This window comes from Sminthopsis crassicaudata, chromosome 4, assembly GCF_048593235.1.
Source record: "Sminthopsis crassicaudata isolate SCR6 chromosome 4, ASM4859323v1, whole genome shotgun sequence".
Taxonomy (NCBI): Eukaryota; Metazoa; Chordata; class Mammalia; order Dasyuromorphia; family Dasyuridae; genus Sminthopsis; species Sminthopsis crassicaudata.
Window position 1 is genome coordinate 147,779,509 of NC_133620.1, and position 21,940 is coordinate 147,801,448.

Sequence of the window (21,940 nt, forward strand, 5' to 3'; positions counted from 1 at the left end):
TTAAACAAAAACATGTTTTATCCAGGTTATAGCAAAAGTTTTGTATAAAATATTTCACATGCTATTTTGGGGGAATAAGGAGAGTTGAACTTGATGATAACATAATTAGATGAATTCAGAATTTGTTGGATGACTTCACTCAAGAAGTAGTTTGATGCAGATATGATGGAGATCCTGGCAATTTGTCTTTGGCCCTGTTCTGGTTAACATCTTTACAGATAAAGATAGACAAACTTAGATAAAAGCATAGATGGTATTCTCTTTAAGTTTTTAGATGACACCACACCATGAGGGATAACTAATATACCAGACAACCATCAGGATTCTATGAATCAAATAAAATAAAATTCAATAATCATAAATATAAAATCCTATAATTGGGCACAAGAAAATCAACTTGACAAATTTAAAATAAGTAAGACATGGTTAGAGTGCCTTTGTTCTGAAAAAGAAATCCAGAGATTTTAATATTCTATAAGTTTAAAGTGAATTAATAGTGTGATCTGGCAGATGAGAAAAATAATGTGAGTTGGATTCCATTAAGAGAAGCACTGCTTCCAGGAATAGAGAATAAATAGTCCTTTATTTAATTAGATCTTATCCAGAGAATCATGTTTAGTCTTGGTGACCACAACTTAGTTTATCTGTTAAGATAAAGTATAGTGTTCAAGAGAGGATGTCCAGCATTGTCAAGGGTTTTAGTCCATGTCATATGAGTAGTAGTCGAAGAGAACATTTCTCTTTGAAAAGGGAAGAGTCTATCTTTAAGTATTTAATGGATTTTTTTTTACTGTAGGGAAGATTTGATTTTATTTCGTTTAACAAATCTAGGATGATGATTAGAAGTTGCAAAGAGACAGTTTAGTCTTAATGTCAGGAAACTGTACCTTAGAATTGGAGCTGTCCAAAATTGAAATGAGGTCTCTTGAGAGGTGATGGGTTCCCAACCCAATCTGTCTTTGAAGGGTAGATTATAACTTTTGGGATACAATCTTGTGTGTATTTCCAATGTGGGTTGGATTTGATGGCCACTGAAACCAACTCTAAAATTCTTTGATTCTGTGTTTTAGAATCGTAAGAATACACCTTTCAAGAATACTTATTCGGTTATACTTGCTTATATTCTGGAATATTGTAAAAAGATGAAAGTAGAGCTATATACATCATAAATTTTAAGCAAGAAGGAAGATATATTTAAAATGGAAAGATCAGGTTTAGGCTTTTCTGATTGTTTTATATAAAAAACCAGAGTAATTTTTCAAAAGCTGAGAAATATAATGAAAGAGCAAATTCTGTTCAAATATAAGCAAATGAAAAATATATTGAGAAATAACCAAGGAGAAGGAAAGATGCTTCTCTTATATGATAACAGATGGTTGTGGGAAATATATTTACATATGTATATGTATGTACACATAAATATGTACATATATACATATTTAATAACTGCAAAATGGAATAAAGAAAGCTTTCAAGGGCAGGAGTAAAACCAAAAGCATTTGAGAGTAAAATAAATATTTCTACCCAGGAAAATTTTAAATTGCATGCTTGGCTAAAAATAAAGCAAAGATTAAAAAAGAATGGAAATCAAAAATCCCATAACAGATGCTTATGTGGATGGGGTCAAGGTCTTAAAATAATAAAGCAAGGAAGAATAAAAGTGCTGCTTGTGAGTGTCTTAAAGTATATAGAAAGAGAATAGAAGAGAGAAGTGGACTTCCATGATGAAAATGAAAGGACTAAGATAATGTCAAAAGATTAACCATGGAAAATGAAATTATGGGTGGGATTGTTTCAAGAGAAGGATAAGGGACTGGAGAAAAGGAAAGGATGTGGATTTATGTTAAAGTATATATTAAGGGATGTAGAAACATAGCTTAACCATAGATACAATTCTAGAAGAGCAGCATAATCAAATTCTTGAAAAGAGGAAAGACTTTATTACTTTATCTATAAGGCTTTTCAGGATGTTCTGAACAAATGTTCTTTTTGGATTTATGCAATGGCATATAAAAATGATCAACACTCAAAAAAGAACTTGACATACCTACCTACATATGTAGAAAAGTGTGAGTATTAAATCACAGAACAGGGAAGATATTTTTTTAGGTTTAACTCAAAAAGGAAACCCCCCCAACAACTTTTGATTGGATTAACCATGAAATTTTCTTTAAGAATTGACTAAGCTTTGGAACTTATTATCTACCATCTCCCACTCCCGCTAAAAAAATGAACAAGTAAGGAAACAAAGAAAATACACACTCCCTCAAAACTTCTTTTTCTACTGAAGAAAACTCCTAGCAAATTTTGAATCATCCATATTTCCCCTCTTTTTCTCACCCTCCATATCCATTCACTATGAATTCTTGCTGATTGTATCTTCACATCACATTCTTATGTTCATTACTTTTCATTCTGAGAGTCATCACTTTCATTTGAACATTCATTACCTCACAATAGAGTATCATTATAACCTCCCAATGAATTTCTCTGCTTCCAGTTTCTCTCCTTGACTATTCATCCTCTAGGGCTGTCAAAATAAGATTATTTTCTTATTCTTATGTCACCTTTCTCCTTGTCACTGCTTAGCAATCTGCAGTGGTTCCCTATTCTCTCTAGTATTTAAATCCCATTAACAGTCTAAATGATGTTTCATATGACTCCCTTTCAGGTACTTTACATTTCTGACCAAATTGACTTTCTAGCTGTTCCCCAAACTTGTTGTTCCATCTATATCTTCACTCAAACTCTATCCACTGCCTATAATACACCCTTTCTCCTTCTCAGCCACTATAATCTGTAGGTTCACCCAAGGCTAATATAAGATGACATTTCCTATAGATAGCATTCCACATCCCCCTCCCCTCTTTTCTATGAATGTTCCCTCCCTTCTCAAATTACTTCAGATTTGTCTAGCAATAAATATGTTCGTAGGATCATTACACAGAGCTGGATAGAACCTTAAAGGTCATTTAATTCTATCAATTACAGACAAGGAAACTGATTTACAGGTCCCACAAGTAGTAAAATGGCAATGCCTGAGTTTGCATCTTAATATTCTGTCTCCAAATGTAGCATTCTTTCCATTGCACAATGCTACTCCTAGAGGAAAGGACTATTGTTTTTTGGTTGATTTATCCTAAGCATTCCTATGGTCCCTAGGGTCCCTATGGCTTTTAAATTGAATACTATCAAAATATTGATATGACAAGCATGATGTCATTTGTTTAGGGATAAATTTCATTTATTTAAGGATGACATGAACTGAAGATCTTGAGACTCTAAAAAACTCTTTCAATAGTTAGGTGAAAGAGTTAATAACATTGCATTTTTGTTAACTGCTCATGCCTGTTAGTTTATAGTAGAAGTCTGTAAGGAAATTTGGTTTGTAAATAGTATCTTTATACTTAATTGCTTTTTAAAAATCATTTTAATCATGTCCAACTCCTTGTGACTCCATTTGAGCAGCTTTCTTGGCAAAGATACTGTGGTTTGCCATTTCCTTCTCCAACTCATTTTACAAATGAGAAAATTGAGGCAAAAAGGGTTAAATGACTTTTCCAGAGTCACACAGCTAGTAAGTACCTGGGGCTGAATTTGAACTCAGATCTTTCTGATTCCAGACCCAGTGCTCTATCCACTATGCCACTTTGCTATGAGAAATTGCTTAACAGATTTTTGTAATGGGAAAAATGTATTGAAGATTGTGTAGTGATGCGCATATATTTAACAAGGTATAGCTTAATTGTATTGGACTGCATTCTAGCTGATTGAAGCAGGACTCTATATATGACATTGTGTAAATCACTAATATTAAGATAACTAAACTCAAATCATAAGTCTTATCATTTCATCCTGATGTTCAAGAATCATCACCAGCTCCCTATTGCCTCTAAGGGAAATATAAAGTCCTTAGTTTGGCATCTAAGACTTTTTGTAAATCCATCCTTCCAGCTGTTTATTCATTATAAATTCTACCTACTAGCCAAACTGGATAGACTTAATTTTCTGAATCTGAAAGTCAATTGTCATTTGGTACATTTGTATAAGAAAGGAAGGAATAAAACATGCATTTATTAAATGCCTACCATATACTAGACACTATGCTAAGATAATATGATCTCACTTTATTCTCACAAAGATTGAGTGATAGGTGCTATTATTATCCTCATCCTCATTCTACATATGAGACCAACAAAGGTTAAATAACTTGCCCAGTATCATACAGTTAGGAGGTATCTGAGACTGGATTTGAATTCAAGTCTTCCTGGCCAGGTCTGGAACTCTGGGCCCAAATGCTCAGGACTTAATACACATTTTTTAAAATTAGGTTTTATAAGAATTTGTCTTTGTCAATAGGTTATATGTTATATTTATAAGAGAAGCAGACGTGCTTTTAAAAAGCATTTTAAGTTGCAGTCAGAATGAAAAGCCTTTCATTGTTAATAAAGAAATTTATTAACCCTGAAATTAACCTTGAAATTCTCCTGTAAATTGACTCTATCTATATTTTGGAGAGGCTGCTGAGATTTCCTTTTATGTCACCTGGGCTTGGTAGGTGGCAAATTAGTTGTGTTTGCCTATAACTACTGCTATTTGGTAAATAGGATTTGAATTCCTTTTATTTCACAACCACCAGGAGAGTTTATAAGGGAACAAACAGATAAACATTTTTTCGCCTTTAGGGACACATTTTTTCCCCACTGAATGCCACAATACTTTTAAACAGTACCTTTCCTGCTCCAATCTGTGTTTAGGGTAAATGCTATACGTTGTTGTGGTTGTTGTAGTTGACCCCATTTGTGATTTTCTTGGCAAAGATATTGGAGTAGTTTGCCATTTCCTTCTCCAGTTCCTTTTATAGATAAGGAAATTGAGGCAAAAAGAGTAAGGGATCTAGGCAGTGTCTGAGGCCAGATTTGAACTACACTCCTAGCCCCCTATCTACGCAGCATAATAGGACCAAGGCAAGGCTTTCCAGGCATTCGAATGCCAGCTTCAAGGGAGCAGAATTCTGGCAATGAGTGACCCTGCTTCTCTCTTCTGGAATGTGTGAGCCCATTGTACAATGGACACTTGACTTTCCATTCATAGCCTGCCAGGAGTAAAGTTAGCAGGCAGGAATTACAAAAATGAATTGCTGTGCTGCAAATCTCAGAGGAATAGGATATTTTTTCCTGCTTGTTTCCCCCCTCTCACTTTTAATATCTAGAAAACTGTTCTTTGCCTATCCATAAAGTGTTTCATAGATATGGCATTATAGATTTAATACAGTGGAAAGTATCTTTGTGACCAGCCCTCTCTGGTCTTCTGGCTCAGAAAAATCAGCACCTAGGGGCAGCTAGATGGTGCAGTGGATAGAGCACCAGCCCTGAATTCAGGAGGACCTGAGTTCAAATCTATTCTCAGACACTTAACACTTCCTAGCTGTGTGACCCTGGGCAAGTCACTTAACCCCAGCCTCAAAAAAAAAAAAAAAAAAAAAAAAAAAAAAAAGAAGAAGAAGAAAAATCAGCACCTGGGACTGTATTCTCCATATTCTACCGCCACAATCAGCGAAGAATTTCACTACTATCTACCAGTGTTGGTAGGTCACAGAAAATCCCTTTTATCAGGAAACAGCTTTGGAGAAACACATGGCCATTTGGATGGACTCTGGTAACAGTTCCACACACCTCAGGACTGTTTGGCTACTCTAGGGATTTCTAGGTAGGAAGACTTAGATATCCCTCCTGAGGCCAGTTTTGTATAATACTTAGATGGAGTTAGAAGATATTTTCTTCCTTTAAGATAAAACAAGGTTATTGAGATTAAGATTATTTTCCTCCCTTAAATGAGACAGAACTAGTACGATTAAGCCTGCTGGAGTAGCCCTTTCTCAATTGCTAAAATAAATAAAAACTTCCAAGCCCTCCATTGTACTTTGGTAACAGAGAAACTATTTGCCTCTGCAACAAGTGTGAAGGTAGAGCACCACCTAGTAGGGTTTCCACTTGTATGGTTCATGAAGTTGGTTTTGGGTGTGTGGGGGATGTAAGAACAGACTCCCACACAATTGCTGGCATACCAACAGCTGGGCTAGATGGCATTTATATAATGACTTGGCTATACTAAGAGATGAGTCACAGAAAATAAGTGATGGAAATGACCTATTAGGTCATCTAATGCATACCCTTGCCAATTCAGAATTGCTCCACCAATCTATATTTTTCATCATCTCACTCAATTTGGTTTAAAATAGTGTGAGATCAATTTTTACTCTCCTTCCCTTATAGATAATCCATATATATATATATACTTTTTTGTTTGAAGCATATAATCAACTCTATTCTAGCATGCCATATGTGTTCCCCCAAAGTATCACATTATGAAAAAATCATGAAATATAAGCAACAGGGTTGATGGAGATAATGGGGTTAGTGATAAAATACCCAAACACTACCAGCAACACATACTAAGAGTTAGGAACCTAGTGAAAATAGTAGCACTATTTTAAGATAATACATGATAAATTAAGAAATACATCAATATCAGAAAGTGTGGAAGCAAAATCTCTGGATGACTGAGTTGCCAAGACTCCAGGCTTTGGTAAGAGACTAGAATGGAACAGATCAGGTTTTTTTTTTTGTTTTTTTGTTTTTGTTTTTTCTGAGGCAATTGGGGTGAAGTGACTTGCTCAGGGTCACACAGCTAGAAATCTTAAATATCTGAGGTCACATTTGAACTCAGGTCCTCCATAACTTCAGGGCTGGTGCTCTATCCACTGCACCACCTAGCTGCCCCCAGATCAATATTCTTTTTGCCCACAATTCCTACTGCATCAGAAAATACACAACAAATATAGGTTTTTACCATGGCAAAACTTTAGTTTACTTAGGAGTGTGGGCAGTAAAAAGGCTATAGTTTGTATGTAATTGCGAAATGGTACAATGTTTCACATGGAAGAAGAAATCAAGTGTCAAAGCAAACTAAAATTCTCCCTATGCTTGAATTATTCCCTAATATCTTACATCAAGCAAAAGCAAATTTGCATTTTCAAAACAAATGTTATGGCAGAACTCAAAAATGGAATGTTTGTAACCAGAAGCATGATGAAGGGTATGATGAAGTCAATTGGAACTGCTCTTGTGAAAGTTGATCAATTTTCAGTTGTGAGCATTTACCCTTCAGAAATCAGCAAAAGGAACATATCAGGGCATGGTTTATTGTTTTGTTGATTGTCTAGACTTAAAAAAGTGATAGGAAAAATATTAATGCAAATTAAACATAAAACTATGAACATCCATTATTTTTCCTCGAGAGTACATTGTTAGACATTTATCAGTTGTCCTTGATAATGAGACATCCAGGGAGCATCACAAATTCTTGGAAGTTACTGAAGCACCTTGTAGGAAGGTATAATGAAACATTAGTTTAACAAAGACCTCTAGCTTGGTATTTATGGAAACTTGATTTAGAGCCTTTGGTGTTGACACAGGCTAGTCATGTGGGTGACTTGTCTACTCTGACCTTCAATTTCTTTAGTTGCAAAAATCAGAGTGATAATGGCATTCTCTATTTCCAGAGAGCTGCATCGACATGGTGCATAGAGAGCAAAAAGACCCTGTTCAAGTATTACTGCTGACACAGACTGGCTGTGTGACTTAAGGAAATAATGTCTTCCAAGAGAAGCTTTTAAGCCTACAAGTTGCCAAGGGGTCCTGATCTGCATAGATAGAAAGAGTTTCCTTTTTAAGTTCCTTACACCAAAGACATTGGGAGTTGGGGAAAACAACACAAAGCTATATTTTGGAAATCACAAAAGTCTATATTTAAGATATTGTTACAATCATCACCAATTTATTTTTTAAATATATTTAATATTTTAGTTTTTCCCTCTTACTAATTTTTAAAAATTTGAGTTCCAAATTCTCTCCTTCTCCTATTCCTTCACTGAGAAGGCAAGCAATTTAAAATAGGTTTCATTCCCAATTTTTAAAAAATGGGTAAGACTTTAAATATCTCCCTTTTAAGCTTATCCATACATAATATCCCATCTCCCGCCTCTGGGTTGCTCTGTGATTAAGAAGTGCTTCTTGATCTTAAAATTTTTAGCTTCTTTCATCATTCAGTTCAAGTAATTCTTCCAACATGAAGCTTTTTCTCATTCCTTGAACTGCTAACGCCACCAGAAAATTGCTTTGTAATCATGATTGTGATAATTGGATGGTGATTTAGTTTCCACAATTATGAAAATTAAATTGAAGAAATGAAACAAATTAAAAAATTGAAAACTAATAGATGGGAGGCTGGGACCTACAAGAAGATCACAGACTGTCATTGGGGGTGGAAATTTTAGATTTGAATAGGAACCCTCTGGACTTTGCCTCTTTGCATTTCCCTGGTTGAATTTCCTCAAAAAAATGTAAGAATTTAAGTAGTCACTGGCATATGTAATGAGGGGAAGAGATTCATAATCTGTAACTTCTGTAATACCTAATTAATGGGGAACGAAGGAAGGGATGAACTTCAGGATAGGAAATAACACTTCTTTTGGGATTTCAAAAGTGTGTCTACAAACCTAGGCGCTCATTCATGCAAGAATATAAAATAAAAACTCTGCAGCATTCATCAGTGAATCAGTGGAGTTCTATGTAAGATATTTTGTTTTTTACATCATATATGGGCCTCCCAAAGGAAGGTAAATATCTTGATAAAGGAATGTTAAATTTTTGTCTTTGTGTTCTCAATAAGATCACTAGGGAGAACAATGGGTAAAGTGCTGGACCCCTGATCTAGAGGATTGGAATTCAAATTCCTCTTCAGACACATTCTAGTTGTGTGTGACATTGGACAAGTCACTCTCTGCCTCAGTTTCCTCAACTGTAAAATGAAGATAATAATACTATTGATAGCCCATGTTTGTTGTAAGTATCAAACGAGATAATATTTGTAATGTACAGTACCTGACTTGTAGTAGATATAGTTCCACATAGTTCTTACTATAGTGCCTTGAAAAAAGTACATGATTTATAAATATAGATTGTTGTGGGAAAGTCAGTTTACTTCATATAGAATTTTGAAAGCATCTATGGCAGAATAAAAACTAACTAGGACAGATTAAAATTAAATTTATTGGCAGGCAAATATACCTTACAACTTTTTATATTTTTAGAAAAAAGAGCAGTGGGTAATATGTATTCCTATTGCTGCAATCTCTTTTCCATTATTTAGCATTAATTCACAAGATCTCAGCACATTTTTAATGCTTCACCATGAACCCACACTTTTTTGGATGTAAAATGTACTTTTGTTGAATACTGTATTTTTGTAAGTCTAATCGTGATTATAGACTGGGTTTTCAATAAATTTTAAGTTAGTTAAACTTCTACATCATTGAAACATACTTTATCTCCTCGTAGATAAATTTGCTAACCTTTTGTGACATGTGGAATGATGCAAAGTCATGATTCCACTATCTCTTTGGGGATTTCTGTAACTTTGGAACTTTGCTTGTTATGATTATTTGCAGCAATAATTTCTAAGTTTTTCAGAATATTCATTTCTGATTGCATTTCCTTTGTACTTAAATGCAACTGGTCATGTTTAATTGTGAGCTTGATTGTTCCTTAAAACACTGTGAGTCTTGAAATGCTTGATTTTCTCAAAATTATTGCAATCATTGCTAATAGTCACTGAACTATGCTCTTTTCAAGTTTTAACTTTTGCATGTCTTTGAAATATCTTTTCTCTAAAAACCACAGAATTAAAAACAACAGAAGAACACCAAAACATGTATATATGGTGTAAGATCCAGCGATCAATAGACTGAGAATTAACTAAAGATATAGAGATCATTCCAAGGTGTTTTCATATGGTCACATTGAGAAGCTCAGTTAGTAGAAGTCATCTCAATGTCCATTGCTGTCATAAAATAAAACCGTTTCAAAGTTATTGTTTTACATAAGTAATTCATACATAACTATTCTATTGCCCAGCACAAAAACAAAAATTGACTTTGCAAATAATAAAATACTTCACACATATGAGCTACTGTTATTAGGAGATATAAAAATGCTCAGCCTACAGTCAATCAGTATTTTCTGAGGAATCAGCAAGCTTGTGGGTGTTAAGAGGAGGAAAGGAGGGATGCCTAGGCTGTCTCATTTCAACTGCTGCTATTTTAATTATGTGCTTTTTCAGTGTTCTTCAACTTTTACTTCAATAAAACACAGGAAGAGCAATGATCATTGTGTTTTTGTTTTCTTGTTTATTTCCCTTTTACCTATTGTTTTAATTAGAGATCCTTCTTCATTGCATTCATGTTTATACTTTGACCTGTTTTCCAATATTTGTCAAGCCAAACCAAGAAAAACATAGTAAGCACTTATTATGTGCTAGACAGTGTATTAAAGGGGGATATGATACAAAGAAAAGGTTGAGGGGAGATAGACTTTACCCTAAAGGAATTCACATCCTAACAAGAGTGACAGCATGCAAATAAATTGGAATGTTTAAGCTGTGTGCTGAGTAGATGGAAGATAATTTGAGAGAAGATTCTAACAGCTGGAGGAAGTAGGAATGGCCTCTTGTAGAAGTGTGGGATTAATGCAGATGGTTTCCTTTCCTGGGACAATATCCAAATTTCTTACCATAAATGCATTATATTGTCTTTTTCTTTCTTCTCATGTGCAACAAAACTCAGTTAAACTAAAACTAAGTGGAAGGTGAAGTGAGGAGTTGAGGGGAGGAAATAGCTAGCCTGATTTTCTATTTCTGGTTATACTATGGTTTAAGTAAAAAAAAAAAAAATCTTGAGGGCAATATGCATTATCATAACCATTATCCACTCTCAGAGGCTTACCTTAATCTGACCCTTTAAACAAGGTTCACTGCACACAGACCGTACCATGCCACTTTTGTTCATTTGGATCTTATAGTCATCAATATTCAGCACCCCTTCATGCCAAGTTCCAATATGGACATAATCATACCGGTTAGCATCGGTATACTGAAGATTCATAATATCATACCTAGGAAGAACAAACAATATCGTATCATGGTGACAGATTCCCTAATAATAATTTCATTGTGGTAACATACTTTCTGATTCATCTTTCAGAATCCATCGGTCCATCTATCTACTTCCTTCAACACTTTAAAAGATCTATGATTTTACCAGGATGGGTATTCCCCCCAGGAGTGATGTTTACAATGGCTCCATAATATTCTTAAATGCTTTGACCAAAAACAAAACAAAAGAAAGATTCCAAACCACCCTGTATAGGTGAACATTTTGGCTATAAGCCTCTCTAAATGTAATGTGTGGTACTTAGGTGATATAGTAAATAGAACATCAGACCTGGGATCCAGAGTATCTGAGGTCAAATCCAGCTTCAAGCATTTACTAGCTGTGTGACCCTGGTCAAATCATCACCTGTATTTGTCTCAGATCCTCATCTGCAAAATGGGGACACATTGAAGAAGGAAATGGTAAACCAAGAACCCCATGGACAATTTTTTGGCATCACAACAAATTAAACAAACTGAACAAGTAAATTATATTATAATATTTATATATATTTTTATATATTTTATATGTTTTATATAAATGTTTTAAGAACTTTATTTTTTCTTTTTAATGTATGAAATAAAACAAATATTTTCATAACTTCACAGTTAAAAATCATCACAATTTTACAATTCCTACAAATAAATTAGTGTCCCAATTTTTTTGATATCCTCTTCAACATTTATCACTTTTCCCTTCTATCATTGTAGCTAATCTGGTAGGTATAAAATTATATCTCAAGCTTGTTCTAATTTGTATTTCTCTAATCAATAGTGATTTAAGCATTTTTATATGATTATAAATTGTTTTCTGTTCTTCATTGGAAAATATCCATTGATTAATTATCAATTGGGGAATGACTTTCATTCTTACAGATTTGACAAAGTTTTTTTTTTATATTTTAGATATGAAACTTTTATTTGATAAACTGTTTTTTCTGTTTTTCTTCTAATCTTAGTTATGTTTTATTTATATAAAATATTTTTACTTTAATGTAATCAAATACCCCTTTGTTACCTTTTACTTCCTATTGTTTATTTCTAAATTGTTTGCCTATTTATAAGTTGCTAAGTAATATGCTCCATGTTTTGCTTTTCTTGTAAAATAACTATATCTAGGTCATGTATCCATTTCAATAAATGGATTTCCTTGGTAAATAGTGTGATATGTTGATCCATGCCCAGTTTATACTTTAGTGCTTTCCAACTTTCCCAACAATTTTTACCAAATAATGAATTCTTATCTCCAAATCTAAAGTTTTTACACTTGTCAAAGATTTGATTATTATGTTTATTTTTGCTCTAAATTGTATGTCTATTTGATTGTTCTATTTTTCTCTTCCTCAGTCCATATCAAATAGTTTTGATAATTAATGTCTTATAATACATTTTAAGATCTGGGACTACTAAACGTCATTCCTTTATACTTTTTTTTTTCATTTTTCCCTTGACATTCTTGAATTTTTGTTTTTTTCCATTAAATTTTGTTATTATTTTTTCTAATTAAGTAAATTTACTTAATTAGGGAGTAATTTAATTGGGATGGTATTGAATATATAAATTAGTTTGGATAAAGTTGTCATTTTTATTTTATTGGCCTGAATAAATAATATCTCCTCAATTATTTAAATATGATTTTATTTGTATAAAAAGTTTCACATATAATTTTGCTTATATAGCTATTAGTTTGTTTGGCAAGTGTACTCCCAGGTACTTTTTGCTGTCTGGAATTATTTTAATTTGGGTGTTTTTTTTTTTTTACTATCTCTTCTTGCAGAGTTTTGTATATATATAAATGATGATGATTTATTTGGATTTTTTTATATCTTGCTACTTTGCTAAAATTTTAATTGTTTCAACTAACTTATTAGTTGAGTCTTTAGGATTTTCCAAGAATATTATCATAATATCTGCAAAAAAGAGATAATTTTATCATATTGTTTGCTATTCTGATACTTTTGCATTTCTTTTTCTTCTCTTACTTTAAAGGGACAGTGAAGTGTCTCCGTAGATAGAATAATGGGCCTAGAATCAAGAAGGACTCATCTTTTTGAGTTCAAATCTAACTCAGATACTTACTAGCTGTGTGACCCAGGGGAATTTAAACCTACTTGCCTTTATCTTCTCATCTGTAAAATGATCTACAGAAGGAAATGGTAAACTACTCTAGTATCTTTTCCAAGAAAAGCCCAAATGGGGTCACAAAAAGTATGACATAACTGAAATGACTAAACAGCAACAAAAACATTATTATTATTCACCTTTTGGCAATGGTGTCCCACACATTGACCACAAATGTATATGGTACTTAGCATGTAATTAAAAAATAGAGAGTGATAACTACTGGGGATCAAGTTAAGATTCTCTAAGACATGTTTTCTAGTTACTTATCTCTAAACTTCAGGCTTTTACTGTAGAAATGTAATTGCTATGTTTTAGTTTTCCATTTTCTGCTCAACTAACATAGCTGGAATTTGCTCTCTATGGAGCAACAGGCTTATTTCTACTTCAAACTTATGCCAGATTCATCAAACACAATTTCAAGGGCAACACTAAGATGATGATGATGAATAAAGGAAATTTTCTTATTTCTCATGGGTGAAATGAAAATGCATTAGCTAATATGAAGTGAAAGAACTGAGCTTTTTAAACTCATGCCTTATGCCCTTCTGATGATCATTTAGTTATTTAAGAAGTATGTATTAAGTGTTCATTGTATGCAAAAGCAAGTTCTTGGTACTTAGGAAGCAGAAATTTTTTTCTCCTTTGTAGTGCCAAAAATATCTCAGACTTATTTATATAGTCAGTGTTCAGTGCAATTTGCTGCTGCATATAAATCTACTATCCATTTTAATTATTTGGATTAATGTTCATTTCTAATTCCCATCCCCACTGGCCATATTCAGCAGGGCTGGAAAACCTGTTGTGAATGTTTAATATGAATGTTTTCTTTTAAGTTTCTTCTCTCTGTGTGTGTGTCTCTCTCTGTCTCTCTCTGTCTCTGTCTCTCTGTCTCTCATTTGTCTGTCCTTCTCATTTTTTCCTTCTCTTTTCTGTGTATCAGGGTAATGAGAATGCTATGTTCCTCTTCCCTTTATCTGTTTCCTGAAATTTGTTCAAGCTTCTTCATTTTCTCTAAGAGAAGAAATAAGTTTTCATGTATGTTAGTGCTGAGAAAGTGAAAAATAGATAACATTATACAGAATCCCCCCCAAAAAAACCCAAACTCCAAAACCTTAATAAAACAAAGTCCACACCCGAAAAGAAACTGGAAATAAGGAAGAAAGGCCAGAAAGAAGATATACATGGATGAGAGTTAATAAAACAAATTCGACTCTCATAATTAAAGTTAATTTTTGACCCTATGAAATCTTCTTGAATATTGGAATTTATTTGTAATATTCTTGTACTGCAAATTAGTTTTTTTCTTTGCATTCTCCTAGTGTCTATAGTTTATTTTAAGTGATGATTAACTATAGTAATTACAAGGAGGAATGTAACTGTGTAGTAGAGTAAAAGAGGATAGAAATTGCAGAAGACTGAAAAAGGAACTGAAAAGAGATCAATATGCACCTCATAGAATAAATAAAATTGTTCCTGTGAATAGGCTTGGGAACAACAGTCACTGATCCCACTGATCCCTTGATTAATATTTTGGGAGAAAAACTAAAAAGTTGGATTGTATATTCAACAATGAAAAAAAATGCCTAAATTTGGAAGTAAGTCCCTTGCTTTTGTATAGCTGATATTTCCCGCAGGATTGTGAGGAGTTATATTAGATCAGGGAAGAAGGATATAGTGGTATGACTTGGATTAAAAACTATTGTAATGCCAGAGAAACTAAGGCAAGATAGACATTAGAAAGTTTTTAATATTTTATTTGAGAGGGAGAGATTGTCTTTTGGGCATATTACCCCTATGGCTGATGTCTCAAAGCATCCAGCAGCTAGTGTGAATTTCTTGTATAGTAAATATGGCTCTAAGCTTGGATAGATAGACAAAGGGGGGGGGGGGGGTCCAAACTCTTGTGAGTGGAAATCTCCAAGAAGGAACTATCAATCCAATTCTGACAGGTTGGGGGTAGGACAATAAATTCTTACAAATTGGGAGGATTTAGGAGGTATCCAACTAGAGCCAGGAAGTCTAGGACTTAGAGATACCAATAAGGTATCTGAGATAGGACATCTGGAGTTTTATCTTTTAGAATGCCAAATCTCCACAGCCCTAATTATCTCAGTTCTAATTAGCAGAAAAGGGGGGTTGCAACCAGGGGGATTGAGGCAGAACAATTCAAGGAATTAAGGCAAAACAATTTAGAGAAACTGAGGCAGGATGATAAAAGGGAATTGTGGCACAATATTATGAATAAATGAAAACTAAAAGATACTGCATTGAATAAAAATAGCAATATGGTGAGAAAAGCCAAAAACACTTCATTTGTTTATTTACTCCATTAAAAATGTATATTGGGTTGTTTTTACTATTTGCAAGGTATTTTTTAGGAAATACTTTGATGTCATAATATTATCCTGTATGATAACTAAAGACATAAAATTAAATAATAGACATTTTCAGTTGATTGAGTTTCTTTGAAGTAATGAGAATGTTCTATATCACTGTTCTTCAGTTTCTACAAATAAATTATTATAAATTAGCTTAGATTATGATATAAGGTACCATCACATCAAGGCATTACTTCATGCTCACAGAACATACAAGTAGAGAATCTGAAGCCAAGTTCTGAAAACTATATTTGAGAAAAGATATAAACAAGCCAAGAGAATGTTCAAAGAATGGCAAACAGCATAGCTCATATCAAAAGAGAATTTGTTAGAGGAAACAGAGAACAGTACAAACAGAAAATGTGATAATTGTTTGAGTATTTGAACAATTGTATTGTAAGAGAAATATAAGAATTGTTCTGTTCAATCCAAAAGACAAAAATTAGGAGAAGGAGGTGAAAGTTCAAGAGGCAGATTTAGCTTTGATATAAAAAAGTGAAAATTTTCTATTAGAGCTATAAAAATTGGAATGTGCTGCCTTGGGGTAGTGAGTTTCCTTTTCACTAGAATTCTTCAAAAGCTGCTGAGTTTGGTAGGGAGGGTATTCTTTTAAGTCTTTTAAACTCTGGGGGTCTCTTGCTTCTAATTCTGAGATTCTGGAATACAAAATTAACAAAGCACTAAAATATTCTTTCTTATGTCTAATTTTGAGATGATAGAAGTTCTCATAATATATGTTAGTTATATGGAATTCGATACGGTAGAACAGAAAGAATCACAAATTTGGAAATGGGATGTCTGGAATCAGCAAAGTGGCACAGTGGGTATAATATAATAGGATTCTCCGTACCCAAATCTTTGGTGAGTGGGTATGGGCTGGAAAAGCCCTAAATCTCAGCCCCTCTGGCCTCTGGGAGCATCCCCACCTTCCAACCTGGTTCCTATGGGAAACTCCCACCTACAATTGATCTGGGAATCACTTTGGTCTGAGAAACAATCACCACCCTTATTGGTTTGGAAATTAGCCCCTCAATTGCTCCTTAGCATCAAGCTATAGAAGGATAAATAAAATCAAGACTCTGTATCCCAATCTTTGCTATTTTTCTAATCAGAAAGGGGCACACTGAGAGAAAGAGGTTCTCAGTGAAAATAAACCCATTTTTGCCAAATATCACTTGGAGACTAGGACTGTGAACTTTTTCTCAAAACCTGCAACATGGGCCTGGGGATCCCCATCACTGTTAGGTTATCTCACCTCTCAACAGGTAGAGTACTAGACCTGGAATTAAGATCTGAGTTCAGATCCTGCCTTTGTTTAGATCCTTCAGTCTCAGGTTCCTCACTTGTAAAATGGGATAATGGTAGCACCTAGTTCCCATTGTTGTGGTGAGGAAAAAATTAAGATAATATTTATGTAACAATATGTAAAGTTAACAAACCTTAAAGCACACATAAACACTAGCTATTATCAAAGCCTAGCTCTGCCCTCACAATCTGTGTGACATAGGCAAAGCCTCTCTGATTTTCATCTTTTTTGTTATAAAACTGAGTATTAATGCTTGCACTACTTATCTCACTAGATAAAGAAATTGTTTTGTAAATCTTAAAGTGCTTTATAAATGAGGGCATTTATTGTTAATCAACCACTAGCAGCAACAGTGGTGCCAGTACCCTGCTTTTTGTGCCTAAGGTCAAATTGTGGGTACAATTCACATAATGGGTAGCAATGCAGTTTCCAAGAAATATATAATAGCAATTACTCTATTTTTTTACACATTGACAGAGAAACTTTTTTACTGAATAGATCAAAATTTTAGATGCCACAAACAAGAAGGATAACTTGTAGAGAACCACCTGGGGAAATGATTCACTATCCATTACAAGGATATGGTAACTCAGCTGGCCTAGGGGCAATGATTCAAATGAGAATAAGCCATTCTTGATTTTTGTGCACGGTCTCATTACCTTTCAAATAAGATAATCTAAATTCAAATATGGGACCACTGAAAGCACCTATATTCAGGTAGCAGAAATAAATTGTACAATATCATACAGATTTCAAAATAATTTCCTATTTGTGAAATATTCAGTTCTTTCTCATGTAGGATGCTAAGTATAAAAAACATGGAATGACTTGACCCACAAAATCTGAGAGCTACCAAGCTCCCTGAGGAATTTATTCCATTTTAGTCAGTGTAGTTCTATACCTAACATTGCTGCCTTGTACATAATATGTACTAAGTAATTATTCGTTTAACTGAATTTAGATGGTAACCCTTAATTAAAATCTTAGATTTTGACTTCACTATAATGCTCAATACATGGTATTCCTTAAACTCCATATATCCAATAACTCCACAAGAATAGATATTCATTCAATACTATCAACATGCATTAAATGCCTACGCGGGGCAAGACATTAAGTGCTAAAATTATAACAAAACTAAAAACAATCATAAAGAAATAACTGGAAAATTTGGTCTTGAAGAGGTTTGATCAAGTTAAACATTTTTGGTGTGTAGTTGTAGGTACTACATTTTAGTAGAGACACTGACAAGCATCTATGAATGCAAAGGAAATCAATCAGAATGATAACTATTATGGAAGCCATATCACGTAAAGGTGTGTTAAAGAATATTAAATGTTTAACCTAGTAAAGACTTAAGAAGAAAGTAAGTTGGTTTTTAAATATTTGGAGCGCTTTAGTCCAGGAGGGATTAGGTACATTTTTATTAAATATTTGGATAATAGGTATATTATCCAAAGGGAACAATTGGATTAATAAATTACAAGGAAGTGTATATGTGTATATATATATATATATATATATATATATATATATATATATATATGAATGAAAGTTTTATATATATGTACATATAATATATTATGTCATATTATATATTATATATACATATATATAATAACATATAATAGATAAATAAAGTATTTGGGCTGGAAGAGTAATTCCATTGGTATAGAAAATTCCTGATTAGGAAAACTTCTTGTACCTTGCAATTCAAGTTCACATTTTCTATGAAACTTATGGTTTTAGAGAGTTGCCTATAAAAATGGTTTTCAAAGTAGGTCTCTGGAGGTTCCCAGAACCCTTTTAGGGGTTAGGCAACTTACTTTACTACCTTCTTAGGCTTAGTTTCTTCATCTGTAAAATTAAGGATTTGGATTAAATTGTCTTTTTGCAGTCCCTTTTGGCCCTGTATCTGTGATTCCTAGGCTGAACCTAATCTTAGGTAGATTCTTAATTCCAGAGAGAAAAAGTTAATCTCTAGAGCTGTTTCTTAAACTGTAGTTGTAACCCTATGGGGGTGGAGGGGTGTCATAACTGAATGTGGGGATTGTGAAATTATGACTTATTATCAGTAAATGTTTGATTTGTATACCTTTTTTATATACTTCTATCCCCAGGGTCATATAAAAATTCTCAGGCAAAAAAAGTAGTAAGTGGAAAAAATTTAAAAAGCCCTATTCTACAGAGTAATTTGAGTAAGATGGATGCATTTATTACCTTCATTCTCCTCCCAAAGCATGCTTTTATTTATCTCTAGCTATACTGGTCCCAATAATCTTCAATGGAAATTAAAACAAAATATTTACATCTGTTTAGGAAAATGCAATTTCCAGCCAATTGTTTCATTGAATTGCTTCATTACCTTCCAGGGGCATCTCCTTTTTCATCAAACCACACTTCTTCTCCTGATACACCAATGAAGGAGGATTTTATGAGGAAGTCCAAGAGCTTACTACCATCAATGGGTTTCATAGCATCACAAAGACCAACATGTCCAGGACAGAGAGCATGGTGCATATTCTGTAGTCCATGAGCCATAGCATAGATAGCGTTGATGACAAAGCCCATTTTGCTGTCCTGGACATAATTTTCTTCTAAACTCTCATTGCCTGTAATAATAAAAACAAAATTGTTAACAAGAAATAAATACTAGTAGTAAGAGATAATAGAACTATGCCTTTTATCTGAACATGATTTAATTCAAATAAGATATTTTTTTAAAAATAGGATCATGGGATTGGGTGCAAGGAGCAAGGAGAGCAAAGTTCAAGAACTTTAAGTCGACGTTTCCCCCCCCCCATTATGTCACTTTTATACACAAAAATACTGGATATAAATACTTAGAAGGGACCTCAGAACCCAACCTCTACCTAAATTAGAATTTTCCCTTCAATATTCCTGACCAATGATTATCCACTTTATTTGAAGCTATCCCTTGGAGAGAAATGTGTTAGGTTGAGTTTGATTCAAGACTATCCCTTGGTATCTTAGACTTATCATTACAACACAGTTACCCAATCATAAATCACGCAACAGTTAACTAAAGTTGATCAACTTACCCATAACAGGAAAAGGATATTCAAGAAGCATAGGCATCAATGACACTTTTTATGTTAAATGTATTTATTTTTAATATACATTGCTTTATGAATCATATCGGGAGAGAAAAATCAAAGCAAAATAGAAAAACCATGGGAGAGATAAAAAAGCAGAAAAAAGAAGTGAACATAGCAAGTGCTAATTCGCATTCAGTCTCCGTAGTTCTTTTTCTGGATGAAGATGTCATTTTCTGTCCAAAGTCTATTGGGATTGCCTTGAATTACTGAAGCACTGAGAAGAACCAAGTCTTTCACAGTTGATCATTATACATTCTAGCTGTTATTGTATACAATGTATTCCTGGTTCTGCTTGCTTCACTCAACATCAGTTCATGTAAATCTTTCCAGGCCTTTCTATAATCTCTTGTTCATCATTTTTTATAGAAAAATAATATTCCATTACCTTCACATACCACAGCTTGTTTAGCCAATCCCCAACTGATGGGTAGATACCAATTCTTTGCTACCACAAAAAGAGCTGCTACAAACATTTTTGTACATGTGGGTCCTTTCCCCTTCTTTATGATTTCCTTGGGGTACAGACCCAATAATGGCACTGCTAGGTCAAAAGCTATGCACAGTTTCATAACCCTTTGGGCATAGTTCCAGATTACTCTCCAGAATGGTTGGATTCTTTCACAACTCCACCAACAATGCATCAGTGTCTTAGTTTTCCCACATCTGCTCCAACATTTATCATTATTTTTTCCTGTCATCTTAGTCAATCTGAGAAGTATGAGGTGGTACCTCAGAGTTGTTTTAAATTACATTTATCTAATCTATAGTAAATTTAGAGAATTTTTTCATATTACTATAGATGACTTTAATTTCATCATCTGAAAATTTCCTATTCATATCCTTTGACCATTTATCAATTGGAGAATAACTTGTATTCTTGTAAATTTGACACAGTTCTTTACATATTTTAGAAATGAGACGTATATCAATAATACTGGCTATAAAGATTTTTTCTCAGATTTATATTTCCCTCTTAATTTTGTTTCTGTTGGCTTTCTTTGTGCAAAATCATTAATTTAATGTAAATCAAAGTTGTCTATTCTGCTTTTCATTATGTTCCCTAGTTCTTCTTTGGTCATAAATTATTCCCTTCTCCAAATATCTTATAGGTAAATTATCCTGTGTTTTCCTCATTTGTTTATAATATCATATTTTATGCCCAAATCATGTACCTATTTTTGCTTTGGGGTGTGAGATGTAAGTCTATGCCTAATTTCTGACATATTATTTTCCTGTTTTCCCAGAAATTTTTTTCAAATAGTGAATTATTTTTCCAGAAGTTAGAGAATAATCAAATTTTAGATTATTATAGGCCTTGATTATTATGTTGTGCATATCTAATCTATTTCACTGATCTACCACTCCATTTCTTAGCCAGTACCAAATGGTTTTGATGATAGCTTTAGGTTTGGTACAGATAAACCACCATCTTTGTATTTTTTCCCATTAATTCACTTGATATTCTTGACTTCTTGTTCTTTCAGATGCATTTTGCTATTTTTTCTAGTTCTACAAAATAATTTTTGGCAGTTTGATTGTTATGGCACTGAACAAGTAAACCAATTTAGGCAGAATTGTCATTTTTATTATATTAGCTCAGCCTACTCATGAGCAAGTCATAGTTTTCCAATCTTTTAGATCTGATTTTATTTGTGTGAGAAGTGTTTTGTAATTGTATTCATAGAGTTTTGGAGTTTAAATTGGCAAGTAAACCCCCAAGTATTTTATTTTGTCTTCAGTTAGTTTAAATGGAATTTCTCTTTCTATCTCTTGCTGATGGGTGTTGTCAATTATATATATAGAAATTCTAATGATTTGTGTGGATTTACTTTATATCCTGCAACTTTGCTAAAGTTGTAAATTGTTTTGAGTAGGTTTTTAAATGATTTTCTATGATTTTCTATAAGTAGATTATCATGTCATCTGCAAAGAATGATTATTGAGGATACTTTGAATTGATTCAG

The 21,940-nt window shown here is 33.4% G+C and overlaps 1 protein-coding gene and 1 long non-coding RNA gene across 5 annotated transcripts in view; one reads left to right on the forward strand and one right to left on the reverse strand.

The window, feature by feature from the left end:
* GRM1 (glutamate metabotropic receptor 1) overlaps positions 1-21,940 on the reverse strand; it is a 438,388-nt gene that overhangs the window by 47,193 nt on the left and 369,255 nt on the right. For all 4 annotated transcript variants that reach the window (XM_074309606.1, XM_074309607.1, XM_074309609.1 and 1 more), the window contains exons 5-6: positions 19,223-19,469; positions 10,844-11,012 (exon numbers count right to left, since the gene is read on the reverse strand). In XM_074309606.1, the coding sequence (XP_074165707.1) occupies positions 10,844-11,012; positions 19,223-19,469 (416 nt within the window). The remainder of the gene's footprint in view (positions 1-10,843; positions 11,013-19,222; positions 19,470-21,940) is intronic.
* Positions 1-21,940, forward strand: part of LOC141565880 (uncharacterized) — a 50,760-nt gene that overhangs the window by 13,176 nt on the left and 15,644 nt on the right. The gene's annotated exons all lie outside the window — the stretch shown is intronic.